General features: G+C 41.3%; 1 protein-coding gene across 1 annotated transcript; it reads left to right on the top strand.

The window, feature by feature from the left end:
• Positions 1 to 764: 764 nt before the first annotated feature.
• dvl2 (dishevelled segment polarity protein 2) lies at positions 765 to 18007 on the top strand. Its single transcript, XM_083910848.1, has 15 exons — positions 765 to 1229; positions 6554 to 6623; positions 9228 to 9382; positions 11367 to 11476; positions 11702 to 11831; positions 12221 to 12311; positions 12414 to 12483; positions 12605 to 12744; positions 12850 to 12926; positions 13030 to 13097; positions 13196 to 13315; positions 13796 to 13927; positions 14442 to 14618; positions 15383 to 15607; positions 16398 to 18007. Exons 1-15 carry the CDS (start codon positions 1069 to 1071, stop codon positions 16961 to 16963), a joined length of 2292 nt encoding a protein of 763 aa, XP_083766974.1. The 5' UTR covers positions 765 to 1068; the 3' UTR covers positions 16964 to 18007.
• Positions 18008 to 18180: the final 173 nt, after the last annotated feature.

Below are 18180 nucleotides of genomic sequence, written 5' to 3'. Positions count from 1 at the left end.
TGTAATTCACTGTAGTTATGTAGAATTAAAATGTTTATTATTGTTTTTTCATTGTCAAAAAACTTTTAAAGCTCTTAATTCGTTGTGATGCATGACATGGGTTTATCGACCAAGACAAGTTGGAACCCAATAGATTTAACTAAATGTAACCAAATACTTTGTTACTGTGCTTAAGTACAAAATTCACATATCTGTACTTCACTTTATTTATATTTCTAGCAACTTTTACATTTCCTCTACCTATCTTTGTTACGACCAAAGAAAAGTTGGTATTATGGTCTGTATTTGTATAGAGCTTTATGCTACAGTTTTCACACATTCACATGCTGCAACATAGGGTTCAGTGTCTTGCTCAAGGACTCATACAAACAAGCAGTGTCAAGAATTGAGCCTACAACCTTTCAGTTAAAAGGCAACTCACCCTACCACTGAGCCACCATGTCTCAATCCTCACTCCTCACTTTTTAATACTTACTTCTAAAACTTACATTTGTCTTCACTTGAATACAATAAGTAAAACACATTATCATTATCTTTCTTATAGTATTTATCTATTATAATAATAAAAATGCGCGCGCGTGTGTGTCTGTGCGTGGTCGGCATGGTACGTAAGGGCAGTGAAGGGGGGTTGGAGGGGGCTGCGTGGTGACGTCACGCGCCTCGCTGGCTCGCATTAAGCCAGTGGAGAAAAGTTTTTAGACCCCCTCCCTGTATGTTTTTGTTGGGGGAAAAGTTGTTGCTAGTTAGGTGTTGTGTGTGAATGTAGCGTGTCCGTCGTTTCTTTTCGTGACTTCCCCACCAGCGGACGGGAGGGAATGCGAGTTTTTGTATGCGAGTGCGAGCTTTTGAGCGTGGTTTTCAGCGCTTTAACGGCACGTCCTCCTCTGGCTCGGACTGAAAAATCTCAGTGGCCATCATCGTTTCACCTCTGCCGTCTCATTAGCCGCACAGCTAGCTCCGCCGCTAGCTAACCTCCTAACAACGTTAACGCTACCTCGCCTCTTCGGTGTGTGTTTCTTGCGGTGACTTTCCCGTTTGGAGGGGCGGACAAAAAAAGCCACCGCAGAGATGGCGGAAACCAAAATAATTTATCACATCGACGAAGAGGAGACACCGTATTTGGTGAAGATACCCATTGCTGCCGAAAATATCACTTTGCTGGATTTTAAACAGGTCCTGAACAAGCCAAACTACAAATTCTTCTTCAAGTCTATGGACCAGGACTTCGGGTGAGAAGCAGCAGCTTTTTTTTTCCTGTAGAAGCAAAAAAGAGGAGTATGGTTGGTTTGAATGTTAAACGAGAAGGGTCTAAAATAAACCATGTTTAGCAAGAGGGACTGGCAAAAGTTGGAAAACAATCAAGGAAGACCTTTAACTTAGCCTAAGTAAACACTTGCATCATTAGCCAACTGCATGAGAATGAAATCATCACTATCACATATGTATTGGTTGCTTATTCACATTTTTGTGTTTTTTTTGTATTATCCAAAAGCTGCTTAATCCAATTTTTTATTCATTATAATTACGATTAGACTCCTTCTATTAATGTAATACAAGACTATGTTTTTGTGGACAAAAATAGATTCAGTACAAACTGGCACACAAAATGGCCACAAAGCTTAATAATAGCAATAATATAAAAGCAATAATAGCATAAATAGTAATGTGTGTATATATAACAGTTAAAAAGATGATGTAGTAAAATAGAAATACCCAATATGCAATACATAGTAAGATATTGTCTAATCTATGCTTTTAGGTTTCAAAAGTCATGTAATTCTGTCTTGTGTATTTGTCATTCACCGGTAATAAATCGTGGCAGAGACAAAGTGAACTTGAATTCATCTTTAAAGTCCTTTAGATGTTCATAATCTATTTTGTATGTTTATTGATTCTATTGTAGTTATTATGCAGCATAACACCAAACCAAATCCCTTGCATGTTAAAACCTACTTGGCTAATTCTGTAAGTAAGAATTATTAGACCCTGCAATAATCTGCCTCTTCTTTTGAGCAGTCGGAGGCCATATTATTGCAGTATTACCTTCTTCTTATTCCATATTTTTTATTCCTACCTCATAGTTTCTGTTTTTGCTAGGAAGACGTATGGCTTGCTAGCATTGTAGGTTTATAGTGGTATTGAAACGCATTTGTTCTTGCGGTGTCATGACATTGACGACACTGATACATCACGACCGTTCAACTAACACATCTCTTATCAGAAAAAGTTATAATGCCTGCTGACGAATGTCCCAGTGCTTCTATAAATACTGAGGGTATGTAGGCTAAGGCATTTCTCAGAAAACATCATCATTACAATGGGAGGCATTCCTTGTCCCTGCTGCTTTTCTTTACCCTAATCCCCATTCTTCCCTCCCTCCTTCAGTCCATCATCTTGTGAAATCCTTGTCCATCCCTTCTTTCAGGACTGAAGCCAGGGTTTTGTCTCTCCCCTCTTTAACACTTTGGCCTGCTGGCCATCCTTTGATTCCCTGGCTTCCTCCCATCCTCTCCCCTTTCTCCCAACACCGCTCCTCCAGAAAGAGCTGCCTCCTCTCCTCTATCAATTAATCTTTCCCTTTTTTCTGTGTGGCTGCTGTGCATTTTCCTGCACAGGAATGCATGTTTGTGGTTTATTCACCCAGTGAGACCCTTAGGCCTTCTGTTAAATGCATTGTAGTCTTGGATGGGCATTAAGGCTGGGCTGTTTGCCTCTTTTCCTCTTTGGATGGCACTGTAGTGGTCTGTGCCAACGGGAGCAGATATCGGCTTCAACACCAAGATGAAATGGATGAAATGCTTTTTCATTATGTCTCTTAGAGCTGCCAAGCTGGAGCTACTCTGCTGAAGCATATCATTTGAACATCAATACCAACAACGTCCATAATAACTGACTTGAACAGATGTTGTTTGAAAAAAAAAAATTATCTGTCTCATGGTATCTTAAAAATAACTTAAGTCTGGACTTGGGTCACTAGAAATGAAGAAATGTGTTTTAAAGACCATGCTGATGATCATAATGTTGCTTGATCAGATCAGGAAGCAATGTTACGACATGATTTGTGACTTTGGTTATTTGATTTTAGTATTTCTGACCGCTTACAGTCTTACAGAGATTCACCACCTGTTCATTACAAAACTTTTATTCAGTAAACCTTTACTCAATTGTTCACATCTACACAAGTTACATTGTCTTGACTATTCTTTAGGACTATATATTCTACAGATGATTTGTTTGGGTCATAAACCTGAGATATTTGTTGTGTGTGAAAAAATGACACATGGATATTTTCAAAAGACTGTATTGTTTAAAAACCTTGCATAACATTTAACCCGATTTGTTTGTTGTGATTAGTAACTAGTAGTTTCAATTCCAACATGGTTTTTGTGGATAGCCAGTGTTTATGTCTTAAGTGGCAACCGGTCAGGTCGTGATGTCATCATAGGAATTTGAACTCCTGTTTTGTGAATTGGCTGGTGCCATGTTGACATTTTGCTAATGGAAGTTCTCAGACGTCACCTGCAACTTGGCTCCTATTTGATGACACCAGCCGTTCATCACACTGGTGTCCAGTTGCATGTGTCGTACTTAATATTCCATTTTCCTCTAAGCTGGAACACGGTTTTACGTCATGAAGAACACTTGTAATTAACAACCAAGACCATTAACTCCTCATAAAAGGGAAGTAGGCTTATTTTCCTAATGACTTCTCTTCAAACTGACTGTTGTGCGATCAACAGAGTTGCCCCCAAGTGGCCATTCAATATATCCTCATTTCCAATTTTGTTTCAGGTTGCTTCTCTATACAGTCTATGGTTTATATATGTGATTTAGACAGATTAAATATGTTACAACAATACAATTCAGTAGCACCTGCAGAATTACCAATGTAACCATGAAGTTAAGTCTGCGTCTATCTGAACAAGTTTCAACAACAACTGAACACCCAGACCTTTTATGGACGTATGATTCACTGCAGCAAAGACTGCCACAGTTTTAACTAGGTGTACCTAATAATCTGATAACTGTTTACACGTAATGACTGTGTGGAGCGATTACCTTCAATAGTTCTGCTGTGTATAATAGTCTCAACTGTTTTTACTTGACGAGACTGACCACAGCCATCAGTGTAATTCCCTAGTTGTCACATTAATTGGACTTAATGTTATTTTGTTTGACCTTTGAAAGTGAGCGCATAATGTTTTTTTTTCTTTTTCCAAAGGTTAATTATCGTCAATCAAACCACCCGGGTCATATTGTGCCGGTGCATGGGGGGAAATGGCAGAAAGATACCCACTTTTTGAGTTTAAATTACAGTCTGGCATGTCACGCTCTCATTTGAACATCTCCAGCTGAGTTGAGATGAGAAAATTTCAAACATAGCTCTGAGTCAGCTGTCCAATCCAGGCAGGGATGTTTCTCCCCCCCTCCTCCCTGACCCCATAGAGAAGTGTGTAATAGCGAGTGTTTTCATTTGCCCTGGTATGAGGCCAGCTGTCGACTAAGGCTGTGTGTGTGGCAGTGGGGGAGATCCATCTAGGCAGAGTAAGCCTGGGCCGATGCTGGGAACCAGGCGCAGGGCAGGGGCCATTTGCTGGGTTTCTGGGTTTGTCCACAGGGAGAAGGAGGCAGAGGAGAAAGAGTGGGATGGTGTTCACTCAGAGTTATTGGATATTCTGCTGTGTTCATGTGCTGGAGAGAGGGGGGATCGGGGAGTTGTTTCAGTAAGATTAATTGTCAGAGAAGAGATGATGTGGTGGATGGGAGGAATTAAGTGGTATCTAGGGACTGGGGGAAGAGGAAGTGGGGGTGCAATTTTTTTTTTTAAGTAAACCTAACAGGACTCTGCATAATTCACGACTGTCTGTGCATTGTTTGAGGTTTTTCAGAGTGTGCGTGAAATGATCAACTGTGGTCACTTGTTTGTCTGGTGGCCAGAGGAATGCAGACAATTACACTCTTGGGAGAAACATGTTGCATGACTTCATCTCCTGCCAAGATGTCGCTTTCCTCACAAAAGAAAAAAAAAAAATTTGTTAGGCCTCTTGTTCGGAAGTGATACACGTGGCTCTCAAACATTGAGGCTTGCTGGAGCAGCTCCTCACCAGTGCCCACAACAATCTGGCCACATGCTAACACTCACCCACAAAACCAGCTCTCAGCAGCTGCTTACGGAAGCCCAGTGGAGCTTGACCAAGTCGCACACACATAAGAGGAGGCACGCTGGCAGTTGAAGCTTGAGAGGGAACATTTTCCAACAGATTCAAAGCAGTCAAGTGTCCTCGCTCTTGTGTGCCCAGCTCATATCTCGACAAACCACTGTAATAATGTATTGGCAGTCGGCTGCAGGGAAATGATCCAGCTGAGGCAGAATGTTTGCCTTTCTGTCAAACATGGAGGAGGATGAAGGAGGGAGCCAGACAAATGCATCGCCTCGAACTTTGTAGAGACTCTGTTGTTATGTCTGCATACATATTTAGTTAGGTCATTTACATGGAGGTCCAAAAGCAATACAAATGTGTGTATTAAGCTCATCACCAAGAGATTGTATAGCGCATTGTGCATATTGGTTTACTGCAAAAACCAGGCATGGTGGTCTTTTAGTCATAATATAATATGCCAGTAGAATCCCAATGATTTGATTGTACTTGAATTACTACGATTATTACTTTTTGTTGATTCAGCTTGAAACTTATTGACTGTATTGCTGCTTATATATATTTTTTTTAATCAGTCATAACAGTTACAAAGTGATAGTTTTGTACAGTTTTCTGACTTCTGATGCAGGAAAACTGTTATTGGGGAATGAACCATCTTTCATCCATGATCATTTATTCAATTTAACACAAAAAAGAGAATGTGTACCTGTTCAAAAACCAGCATTTGCAGTTGGCAACAACACAAAAACAACACAAAATATACTATATACTATATATAATTGCAGCCTTTTATTTTTCACATATTTTAATTTGTTACAATAAGGCGAATGATTTAATCTTTGAACTTTTTGTTTGTGTTGTATTTTTAGGTGAGCACTGGGTAGATTTAGTCAAACGCTCATATTGAATTGTCATCTATAAGACTGCAACAATGAATTAATGATAAATGAATAACTAAATTATTAAAATACACCAACCATGGATTACTTTGAATATTTTTCTGCTTTCTTTGCTCTGTATAAAAACTGAAAATAATCATTCTTGTGGTCTTTTGTATCATGTCCTATAAGATGAAAAAAAATCCTCAACTTTAGTCAGTTGTTTAAAGCCACAAACCAAAACATGAAACACCTCATGTGAAAAGGCTGGTAGTTGATTTATTTTGACCGTGTTGTTGTAACAGCCTCATAAGTGCCGGTAATGTAAACCATTTAATTCCCCTGCAGCGTCACATTTTTCTCTATGATTAAACTAAAGCCATGGTATAGTTTCCCCTCCTTCATTCCCCCTCTCCGCTCTACCATCCAGACACCACGTACCATGCCAAAACATTATCAGGGCAGCAGAACAATTTATACCGGCTTCTAAACCTGGCTCTGTCTTGTGTTTTTCAGGGTGGTGAAAGAAGAGATTTCTGATGACGGTGCCAAGCTGCCATGTTTCAACGGCAGGGTGGTGTCATGGGTAAGGAATAATAAACCTGCTGCATATTGTGAGCTATTTCACTGGTGGCCATTGTTCTGAACAGACCTTTTTTCCACAGCAGACATTTTGAATTTCTCACTGTAGGAAAGACCCAGATGTTTTTCTGATAACATTAAAAGTGGCTCTGTTTGATTCAGTTGAGTAAATCATGAAAACAGTGCTTTTCCTATTATAACAAATATCCAATGTGTAAAAGGCCTATATATTAAGTGACAGCAGGAATGAAGTGACGTAAAAGAAGTTAAATGTCCAGCCCTTTAATTTGCATAATTGTGTAATGTATTGCAACATCACTGTCTTGTGTTGTTTCAGCTTAGGCTTGGGAAAGTATTGGGTAAATCACCTTGGGAATAATCTTTTGGAAACAGTGGAAAGCCTGAAACAGAATAAGTGTCCTGGTCCAGGTTAAACAGGAGGAAAGGGACCAGAGAAAACAACGGGGGAAAATATTCTCAGAGTTTAAACCTCCAGTCTGAGTCACTTTGAGCAGCAGCATGCCAAACCACTCTTTTTCAGCTTCCATTGAATCCAATGTCACGTCCCCTCTTTAGGTCTGTATGATTCCATCATAACAAGAAAATGTGCAGAGACTAATTGACTTTATCTTCGTGACATGTAAAGATAATTTAGAAAAAACAGAAGCAAATCATGAGTTATGTGTGGTTTTCCTGAATTTGCTTTTTTTTTATTGCTAAGTTATCGTTTTGCCACACAATGATCAGCTGATTTGAAAAAGTCTGACAATGACAGACTGACTACTCCCTCACTCCGCCTCGCTGCAGCAATAGCTCTCTGCTGAACAGCTCATCAGTTCCGTAATCTATTTCATGTGTTCCAAACACAACATGTCCTGCAACAAAGTTTCATAGTAAAAGTACTGGCATTTCTGTTCCATTCATTTTTTTTTTCAACAAGGCTTTTATTGTGAAATACTTGCAGGACCACACAGAAGAGCCGTGGCATTTTCTTGAGTGCAGACAGGAGCATGTACAAGTTCATATTTATGATGAGTTGCGATTTTGAAAAGCAAACCCTACGTAACTAGAGAAGCACTCGGAGAGCGCAGACCTCCGCCAAGGAAGCTCGGTGCCTACAAAATACAGCCTGCCGGCGCGCCTGGGTCAGACAGCGAGAACGTTATGGTCAGAGAGCAAGTGTTGTAACCAGTGATAACGTCTACGGATCACGGCCAACATTAAATCACTTGTTCCTGGTCCCATTGCGGACATTTCCTGAAAATTTCATCCAAATCCATTCGCGACTTTTTTCATGTTATCTTGCTAACAGACAGACAAACAAACGCCGGCGAAAACATACACCTCCTGGCAGAGGTAAAAAATGGCAGCAGCACTGCAAAACCGATGACGTTATTAAAAGGCAATGACATTACATACATACATACATACATTTAATATACCTGATATTATAGGCAGCCACCCTGATATATAGGGGAGTACAAAGATTAGTAACCCCTTTAACATGTTCAATTAATATACTCTAACCTATGCTAAAATATAGGCATTATAATCCCCATAAAAGTCAGATTTATGGCAAATCGGTTATCTTTAGTTACAGCAGGTTGTATAGTTTAATTTTTTCCCTGAGAATATGTAACAATGAATGTCGGTAAATGTTTAATGTTGGACTTGGATCAAAGATTTATGACATTACACAGCAAAATCTCCACATTACAATAAGTATTTGAAGATACAACATATGGAGTTGCAGATACAGCTTTCATACTCTCCATTTCTCCTGTTGGAAAGCCCGGTTGTTGCACCCCGCCCAGCAGTTTACATCTGAATACAGACAAAACATGGGGACTTGGCCCGGATAAGCAGGTTTGAGTCCAAAGCATCTGTTGGATGCATAAGAATGAGGAAAGGCATGAAAAAGAATTGGGGGGGGGGGGGGGGAGACAAAGCTGAGAGACCAGGGGGACTGACATGTGATCTGCATGCAGAGGCGTATGGAGGGATCCCAGAAGACGAGTATTTCATCATTGCATAGCCATTAAATTTAGCGAGTGACTCGTTAAAGTAGGAAAAACATCAGTGATTGACTCCGTTTGATTTTGAATGCAATTAACTTCAAAAGCTATACAATGAAAGGTGCACTGATTTGGTGTTAAATTGGTGATTTCTTTTAAATTTCATTCCTTTCTTGCATGTGCTGTTATGGTTCACGTAATGGATGCCATATGATATTTAGTCTAATTGTTGTGTAACGTGTGTGTGTGTGTGAGCATTTATGGGCTCTTTTGTCATGTAATGGAGAGAGACAGGTTAAGTGTAGGATTGCCTTACACTATGCCCTTGAGACGTCCAAATGAAAAGAGTAGAGTGTTTGTGTGTCAAAGTAATTGACATCTTACCCGTTTTCCCTCCCTGTACCCTCTACCTACTCCTCCTTTCATTCCTCTCAGTTTCTCACCCTTTCTCCCATCTGCCCTCTCTCAATTTCTTTTTCTTGCATTGTACCACTTTCTCCACACTTTCTTTTCACCTCGTCTCTCTTTACATTTACCTTGCATACTCTTGTGTCTCTGATTGCCTCTGAGAATCCTTTGCTTTTCTTTTTCAGCTGGTATCCTCAGACACTCCAACAGCAGAGGCTCCAGTGGCAGTGGTTCCACCTGTGGAAACGACGACCCAGCCTTCACCCCCTCCGCCGCCCCTGCCACCTCCACCTGTAGAGAGGACGGGGGGCATTGGGGACTCCAGACCGCCCTCCTTCCAGTAAGCAAAGCACTCATTTGGCAGGGCACTTAGCACTTGTTCTGGCCTGTATTTATTAACCTGCAGAGGGACATCACAACCTTGCTCAACCCTACACATTTTTTACCAGTACTTCAAATCCTAACTCATGTTTGTCCCATAGTTGAAATGTAGGTACAGTATCTTTTCCTGAATATGTCATACTCTTAATATCAGGTTACAACAAGAATAACAAGAACACCGCTCATTTAAACCTGATCTCAGCTGGGACCGCCCTTGCTATTAACATGACCAGCCCTTTCGATATGCTTAACCCCAACTGACTGAAATGTACTTTTCCATTAATGTACACTAGGTTTACAGTCTAATTTACATTCATTTATTCACGACATTAATGTATAGCACGATGAAATGTGTTACTGTGATTTCTACTGGGCTTATAAGAGTTCAAAACAATCATCGGTTATTAACTTCTTACCATAGCTCTTTGTTCCCCCATGAAGTATGTTGTCTGCAGCTCTTCAGTTTGGATTAGAGGTCAAATGGAGTTCACACACATCAGCGCAACTTCCCATTAAGGCTGCAATGTGCTGATTCATTTATGGTTGGGCCTCAAACTGTCTGTCTCCTTTGGCTTTAGGACAGATGCTGGATGCCTTTCTTTCCCCTTTATCCAAATCCATATTCTTCTTTAGTAAAGTAAATGTACAGTGCAGATGGTGAAGACTTAAACCGGTGTAGTCACTTGTTTCTAGTTCGATTAACACTGTTCCCCTTAGTGGAAAATGACTTAAAATATTTGCGTCGGTGTGTCTTGTTGGGTGTAATCATCACGTGACAGACGTGTGCTGCTCATGTCGGCTTATCAGGACATTTATTTGTTGCTTTATGCTCAAATGTATTTTACCAGCTGTGACATGGTGAGCAGCTGCTTTCTGGATTCCTCTTAGTCCTCTCCTCTCTTTAGTTAATCTAGTATCTGGCAGTACAAAGAAGAGGACCAACTGCAGAAAATTCAAAGTTAATTGATTGAAAATTGAAGTTTGAGTCATGTTGACATCATAGTACCATGCAACCAGTACAAATACTTATTTTATGTCTTCTTTATTAAAGTCACACCAAGTCAAAAACAAACCTTCTCTTCTTCACCATCAAAACAACACTCTGCTCATATTTGACATATGATCTTTTCAATACAGCAACAGGAGAATAATGTTTCAGTTTCATCCATCTCTGGACGCAGTGTAACGCAATCTCATAATATCAGGCTTTTTAGTAACATAATGGGATATATAGCGTATCGTGGGATTGGATTGCATATAAACTTCAGCACAGTTGAACTCCAAAACTTATCTTGACCGATTTGAAAGCCACAGAACAACTGATGCTATCAATATATGAAAAAAATACAACTTTAAAGACTTTTATGGCTCCAGATTGAGATCACTTGAGACTAGATGACAAGTTTGAAGCCAAAACAAAAATCTAGGGGATGTAGAAAGAATTGAAGCTGGCAGCAGAGGTCTCTGCGCTGACATTTTATCAGTATCAGGCTAGCAGCTTGTTTTGTTATTGGTTTATTTGAGATGGACATGCAAAGTTAACCAAAACAATCATTTCCACCTGTAGTTTGTGGCCTCAATAGCTCCCCTAAAAAGCCATATTAGCTGCAAGTAGCATATTATCGGTTGGAGTGTTTTTTCAATAATTAGAACAGTTTTTCAGATTATTCTTTGCTCCATATAACAAAGAAATAATTAAATCTAATAATCGAATAATTTTGGTTTGTGGACAAAACAAGACATTTGAGAACATTATAATTTCCAGGTTGGGTAAACAACACTGATCAAGCTGGGGCCATATTAGTTACTATTAGCACAACTTTACTAGTCAACTGAATGAGTCTAGCAATGCTTTAAAAAAAAATTGCCTGGCTTGTTAAATCATAACTATTCAGTCCAGTTTTGCTCTAATTCCAACTGTGCTCTTGCTTCCTCTTGTGCAGTCCCAATGCTACAGGCAGTGTGGAGACTTTGGACGAACAGACTGAGACAGAGTCTGTAGTTTCATTCAGGAGAGAGAGACCTCGCCACAGAGAGGGAATGGAGCAACACGGTGAGCAACACAGCTTCTCCGTTCAGAAGGAAAACGCTCCTTTAGCAATGAGCGCCATCAAGATTTGGCATGCTCCCAACATCCAAACAGTGAATAGACTGTGATTTAATCAAGGAATGTTAAGCAGCAAGGAATGTATATGATCTATAAGAGTATAAAAACAACACACTGATCCGAGAAGCGATGCCATTTCATGTCTTTATGGCTTCTTCTGTGGTATCTCAGGGCCTCGGATAAATGGCCAGAGCCGTCTGGAGCGCCACCTGGCAGGATATGAGAGCTCCAGCACAGTGATGAGCAGCGAACTGGAAACGACCAGCTTCTGCGACTCTGAGGATGACGACACCATGAGCAGGTGAGAGGAGCTTGTCTACAATATGTGTAGTGTTTTTCTCTTTTGAATGGCGCAAAGGTAATTTATTTATTTTTTATTTATTGCAGTATATAGGCTCTTTCATTCTAAAATTAGCAATTATACAAGGAATTTGTTAACCACTAAAAAGGGCAATTAACAACATCTGTACGGCCAGTGGTTGGTCTGCTTCATCCCTGTGTGAATTATGATGTCATGAGTAGGAGAAAGAACACAATGAAGATTCATTACCATTTTGTATCTTTTTATTTCGACCCCTGATTCAAACTTAACACAAAATCCAACAAAAGGGCACAAAAGGTTTGATGGTTACAAGCCTATAAAAGTTTAACATCTCACCTTTCACCTCCTCTTGACCCTTGAACTTGTAGGTTCAGCAGTGCAACAGAACAGAGCACAGCGTCCAGGCTTCTGAAAAGGCACCGTCGACGCCGGAAACAGCGCCCTCCACGTCTGGAGAGGGTACATACAACTTCCTCTTCTGTTTTTTTTTTTTACATTTTCTCATGGTTTTTGCTTCTCCTAAATCAAACATTAATATTCTGGATTTTTTTCTGACTCTAGGCTTCCTCCTTCAGCAGCGTGACAGACTCCACAATGTCCTTGAACATCATCACCGTCACTCTCAATATGGGTCTGTAAAACCCCTGACGTTTTCCTGTCATTGTACTGGCTTTGTCAGATATTAAAACTCTCAAATCAGTGCTGCAGTTTCGATTTTCATACGTTTGTGGTGTGATTTCTCAACAACACAGAGAAGTACAACTTCCTGGGCATCAGCATTGTGGGGCAGAGCAACGAAAGGGGCGATGGAGGCATCTACATTGGCTCCATCATGAAGGGAGGAGCGGTGGCTGCAGATGGACGCATCGAGCCTGGTGACATGCTGCTGCAGGTGAGCAAGACCAATGATTTAAACCCTAAATTTATAGAAAGACACTAGATTTAGATTGTGTCTCGCTCGGTGCTTGTGAAGTAAAATCTCTTCTCTGCTTTGAAGGTGAACGACATCAACTTTGAAAACATGAGTAACGATGACGCAGTGCGGGTCCTGAGGGAGATCGTACACAAGCCTGGGTAATTTGCTGCTCTCTGATTCGGAATATCAGACCAGATATCTTGTTCTCTCAAATGTTTTGGTAAACAAAATGTTGATTCCTATTGTTACTGTGAATTCCAGGCCCATCATCCTCACAGTGGCTAAGTGTTGGGACCCGTCTCCTCAGGGTTACTTCACTCTGCCTCGCAGTGAGTACCAGGCTGCCTCACACTCATTATAAACCACTTTTCCCCCTTGTAAAGTCAGTGCCAGTAAGATTTTCCTAATTTCTCGTCTACTGGTGCAGATGAACCGATCCGACCTATCGACCCCGCGGCGTGGGTCAGCCACTCGGTGGCTATGACCGGGGCTTACCCTCCCTACGCAGGCACCATCACCTCCTCCTCCTCAGTCACTGAGACTGAACGTGAGTCCCTCTTTCCACATTCACCTCACTTCACTTTCCGTGCGCTGTAACCAACCTCTCTTCTTTATTCTCAGCCCTTTCACGTCTACACAATTGTCTCAAACTATATCCAGCTTCTTTGTCAATATTCTCGGCCTAAAAGGTGGTTATTATTACAAAGTATCTTGCTCCTGTTAAAGTTTTCGTCATCCGTCTTTCTCGTGTAACAACACTGGCACAGGAATCATCTTTCACATCTGTTTTTCTGCTTTTTCCTCTCTGTGTGTGTGTGTGTGTGTGTGTGTGTGTGTGTGTGTGTGTGTGTGTGTGATGTGATAAATTTCTACAGCCTTTGATCTCCTTTTCAAACTTGTACTCCTTGTTTGTCCTAGTTCTGATTTCATCTTTGTTATTCTTTCGTTTATCCATGCATGTCTACACTGCTTCCTCTTCAGATTTTTTTTTATTTTTAATAACTCCTTTTCCCTCTCTTTTATCCAGGCTTTGATGACTTCAACTTGTCACTACATTCTGATATGGCATCAGTTGCTAAGGCCATGGCCTCCCCGGAGTCTGGCCTCGAGGTCAGGGACCGCATGTGGCTTAAAATCACCATCCCCAATGCTTTCCTTGGTAAGAGAAAGAAGAAAAAAAAGAGAGGACATTAGGATCATGAACTTTCTGTGCTTGGAAGAATTTTACAGGGCAGCCATTATGTTCACAGAATTAAAGCCGTATGACTTGTGGGAAATTTTGACTGAAAACATCTGTTAAATTGGAATCACCTGCAACAGAATCACGAGGAATGATTACATAAACCATGTTTGCCTGGTTTGTGCTTTTTGAAGACGTTTTGTGTTTGTATGCAATTTCAGACTTGACTTGCATTTTTGATGTAAACACTGGAATAATCCAGCAGATGTTGGGTCATCAGATGGGCAGGACGCTCATATTTCATTGCGTTCACACTACACATTTCCTATAATTAGTCAATGTTTAAGTTTGGATATCTAACAGTTTATTTTCCCACTTTTTATCATACAATGTACGCCATATATATCACATATAACATGTTTTATAGAGCATAAAAAGGTCCTTAAAAGTCCTTCTCACTCAGTTTCTCTTTCTTGTCTGTATACACGTCCAGGTTCGGACGTAGTGGAATGGCTGTTCCATCACATTGAGGGATTCCAGGACCGCCGTGAAGCCAGGAAGTATGCCAGCAACCTATTAAAGGCCGGCTTTATTCGACACACCGTCAACAAGATCACCTTCTCTGAACAGTGCTACTACGTATTCGGAGACCTGAGCGACTGTGAGAACTGTGAGTTCCTAGGAAAACGCTGACATCTATGTCTGGCTCAGGATCAATCCTGCTGAACATAAACATTTGGTAACATCTTGCAGACGGGGTTGTTTTTGTAGTCGTGGTTGTGGGAGTGAAACGTGTGTCCATGTGTTAGTGATGCAGGCTTTATTTTTTTAAGTTCCTGTCATGCCTAAGTTCCAAAAGACTTTTGATAATGAGTAGGGAAAATAAAAGCTGCCGCAGTAGTTTCCAGTTTTGGTTGCCATCCAACTTACTGTTTTGACTCATTCAATCACACCTCCCGTTCCTAAGCACATCAGTGATCTACAGTGGCCTTCATATACCAGAAAGGATAAAATAACTTGGTTTTACAACTCTATCTACTTCTCCACTCTGCTGTTATTTTTTCATTATGTTTATGTGGGTGTAAATGTCCGCTTGGGCTGCTTTAACGCATGGCAGCACCAGAAGGCCTCCCTAAATCAAGGCCCTTGCCTAAAGTACATTAGTTGAAAACCAAACAATTTTTATCTAACATTAAACACTTTTACAAACCCACATATTCAGTTTCTGACAATAAACCCTCCCTAAATGTTAAGCAGTGGACCTTATGAAGCTGCAGTGCGTAGCTTTTGGTGTATTAGTGAATGAACACAAATTAGTATTTGTGTGCTGAGCCCTTCATCTGAAAACTTTGTCAAACAAAACTATCAAACCTGACTGAGGGATTGTTTTTAGACTTGTACCTTTTCCTAACTCCCCTTTCTTCTCCCACCCAGATATGGCCAATCTGTCCCTGAACGATAATGACGGCTCCAGTGGGGCCTCGGATCAGGACACTTTGGCCCCCCTGCCACTCCCAGGGGCCACCCCATGGCCCATGATGCACACCTTCCCTTATCAGCCCTACCCCACACATCCCTACTCCAGCCAGCCGCCTCCATATCATGAGCTCTCCAGCTACAGCTACGCCCCGGGCAGCACTGGGAGCCAGCACAGTGAAGGTGAGATCAGCTTCTGAGAACCAAGTGTTCAATTCATCATTAAAGGATTGTGTTGTTTGTTTTGCATACAACGGGCAATTAACTGCAAGCTACTGTATATGGGTTTAGCATCACGGCAGTCTATTTCCAAAACACCATAAATTCTTGGATCATCTGTATTGTGTCTGTTTTAAGAAGACATCCATACAATTTTAATAATTAGGTTCTGTTTGTAGCTGTAAATGGTTGCATAATGTGGACAGGACTCTCAATAAAAGCTGCCAAAGACTTCCACCTCTTACTAGCTCTGTAACTTTGATGGAAATGTAATAAGAAGTTGTTGGAGAACACGTTTAAGGAATTTCCGACATTGAGTCTGCTGCCAACAAATGTTGCATTCACAAGCTCTGTTGTTGGAACAAACACAGATTATGAACAATAAATGAGTGGATATTGTAGACAGGATAACATGTTCCATTTGGCAGCATTTATTTTCAATGCAACATTCAGTGAATGAGGAGCTTTCAGTGTGATTTGGCCACTACAGACGCTCAATCTGAATCAACAAACAAGCAGAGTAGCAATGTGTCTACGACAAAAGTGCAATTAACAGTAAAAGTAGCATCCATCTTGGAATCCAGTGTTTGGGTTTATGAGGTTACTTCCGACCACATCTGGAATGCACCGCTAGTCAAATAGGACGTGTTTGTAATGATTGTTACTGGATGTGGTTTCACAGCAACATCACGCCGATACCCAGCAGCATATGAGTGTAAAATAGATTTTAAAAGCTTATTCTGTCTGATTTTAGGGAGCCGAAGCAGTGGATCAACAAGGAGCGAGGGTGAGCGACGTCGCAGCAGTAAAGGTCCCGGCAGCACAGCGGGCGGAGGAGAGAAATCCCCCTCTGGTGCTGGGGGAGAAGGCGGTGGGGGCGACTCGCGCTCCGGCAGCGGCAGCGAATCTGAATACTCCACTCGCAGCAGCCTGCGGCGCGGCCACGGCTCTGCTGCGCCCAGTGAGCACAGCCACGCCTCTTCCCAGCGCTCGCATCATCACCGCATGCCCCAGCCGCCACACGGTCCACACATGTCCCCATACCCCCCAGGTATCCTGCCGTACAACCCCATGATGGTGATGATGGTTCCCCAGCACCCACACCCGGCCATGGCTCACCCTCTTTCTCACACGCAGCAGCTGCCCACAGCACCCATGCACCCGGCCTTAGCTCCACTCCCCTCCTCCACTCCAGGGGGTCCTCCCGGTGCCCCACCCACCCGTGACCTCGGTTCGGTCCCACCAGAGCTGACTGCATCACGCCAGTCATTCCATCTGGCCATGGGCAACCCCAGCGAATTCTTTGTGGATGTCATGTAGTTTTTCAATCTTGCTGTTGAGTGACAGTTCATGTGAAGTTAGGGTACGGTTCCCGCTTGTTTTGACAAGGATCTGGTGGTAGCTTGTTGAGCTCACAAGCATCTATTGGACTGGGGGCACTTGTTACAAATTTGGTGAAAACAGGGTTAACATTGACAGAGAAAATATGACAAAATTAAAAACATAGTTAATGTTCAATGTGTCGGTAAAGATAACACTCCTAAATCCACAAAGACCAGTTCTGCTCTTTGTTTTTAAACCTCTGCAGTACGCTTGGTGCTTTTTCTCAAAAAGCGAACTTACTTTAAAGTCTTTTAGTGCCTCTCTCAGAGCTGCTTAGCACTCTTTTTTTTTTTTTTTTTTTTTTAATTGCCAAAACAGAAATGCAGTAAATTGTTGGAAGGGAAACATCTTCCCAAATCCACCGTTCAAGTCAGAGCTGCCCATCCAGAAAGCGCACAGACCACAGTTAAACACTAGAGGGTGCCCAGTGCACTGTGTACTTGAAGAGGATATGATCCTGTACATAAATCTGCATCGTGATGCCAGATTGGGTTGGTGGCACGAGAGTATATCAAGTGCCTTTACTCTTTGTATTTTTAGAGACATTTTTACACTCCGAGTACGTAATATAACTCCTCTTGCTCCCAGCATTGTTTGACAATGAACTTTTCTGTATATATCTACTACTCCAATGTACATGCAATAATACAGAACAGTGAGCTCTAATGTGAAAAGAAAATAGGTCCAAATATGTCAGGTGAACTTGTGTTTAGTAATCACTGTCTAGGCCTAGTCTTCAAAGATATGTATTGTGAGGAGTACAATGGTTTTTGGTGTGGGACTGTAGAGGGCGTAATGGTACTAGTGGATGAAAACAAGATACTGTAAGCGGTACTTTTTGATTACATACATCGTGTATCTTAAGGAACTGTGATCCATAAGCCCCAGCTCCCCATACTTGTTTTTATGTTACTGACTCGCATTATTCACCTATTTCATTTTTGTATGAGTGACTATTATAAATCATGTGTAACCCAACTATTAAGGTGCTAAATGAAGAGTCAACATTAAAAAAATGACATTTTGACAGTGTCACATTGTTTGATTTCATATTGCTACCTTTTGTTTATTTGAGAATAAATTTGATACTTGCATTATTCTTCTGACTTCAGTTTGTGAAAGTGGTTACAAGAACAAAACATCCATTAATGACA

This window comes from Microchirus variegatus, assembly GCF_963457635.1.
Source record: "Microchirus variegatus genome assembly, chromosome: 2".
In the NCBI taxonomy this organism is placed as follows: Eukaryota; Metazoa; Chordata; class Actinopteri; order Pleuronectiformes; family Soleidae; genus Microchirus; species Microchirus variegatus.
The sequence above is the reverse complement of the archived record's forward strand: the minus strand, read 5'-3'. Positions and strand labels throughout refer to the sequence as shown.

Bases quoted from the DNA above. Each gene is read 5' to 3' on its own strand.
- dvl2 (XM_083910848.1), top strand. From the start codon at position 1,069: ATGGCGGAAACCAAAATAATTTATCACATCGACGAAGAGGAGACACCG. The intron at 1,230-6,553 runs GTGAGAAGCAGC...TGTGTTTTTCAG, and splicing joins TCTATGGACCAGGACTTCGG to GGTGGTGAAAGAAGAGATTT. The intron at 15,608-16,397 runs GTGAGATCAGCT...GTCTGATTTTAG, and splicing joins TGGGAGCCAGCACAGTGAAG to GGAGCCGAAGCAGTGGATCA.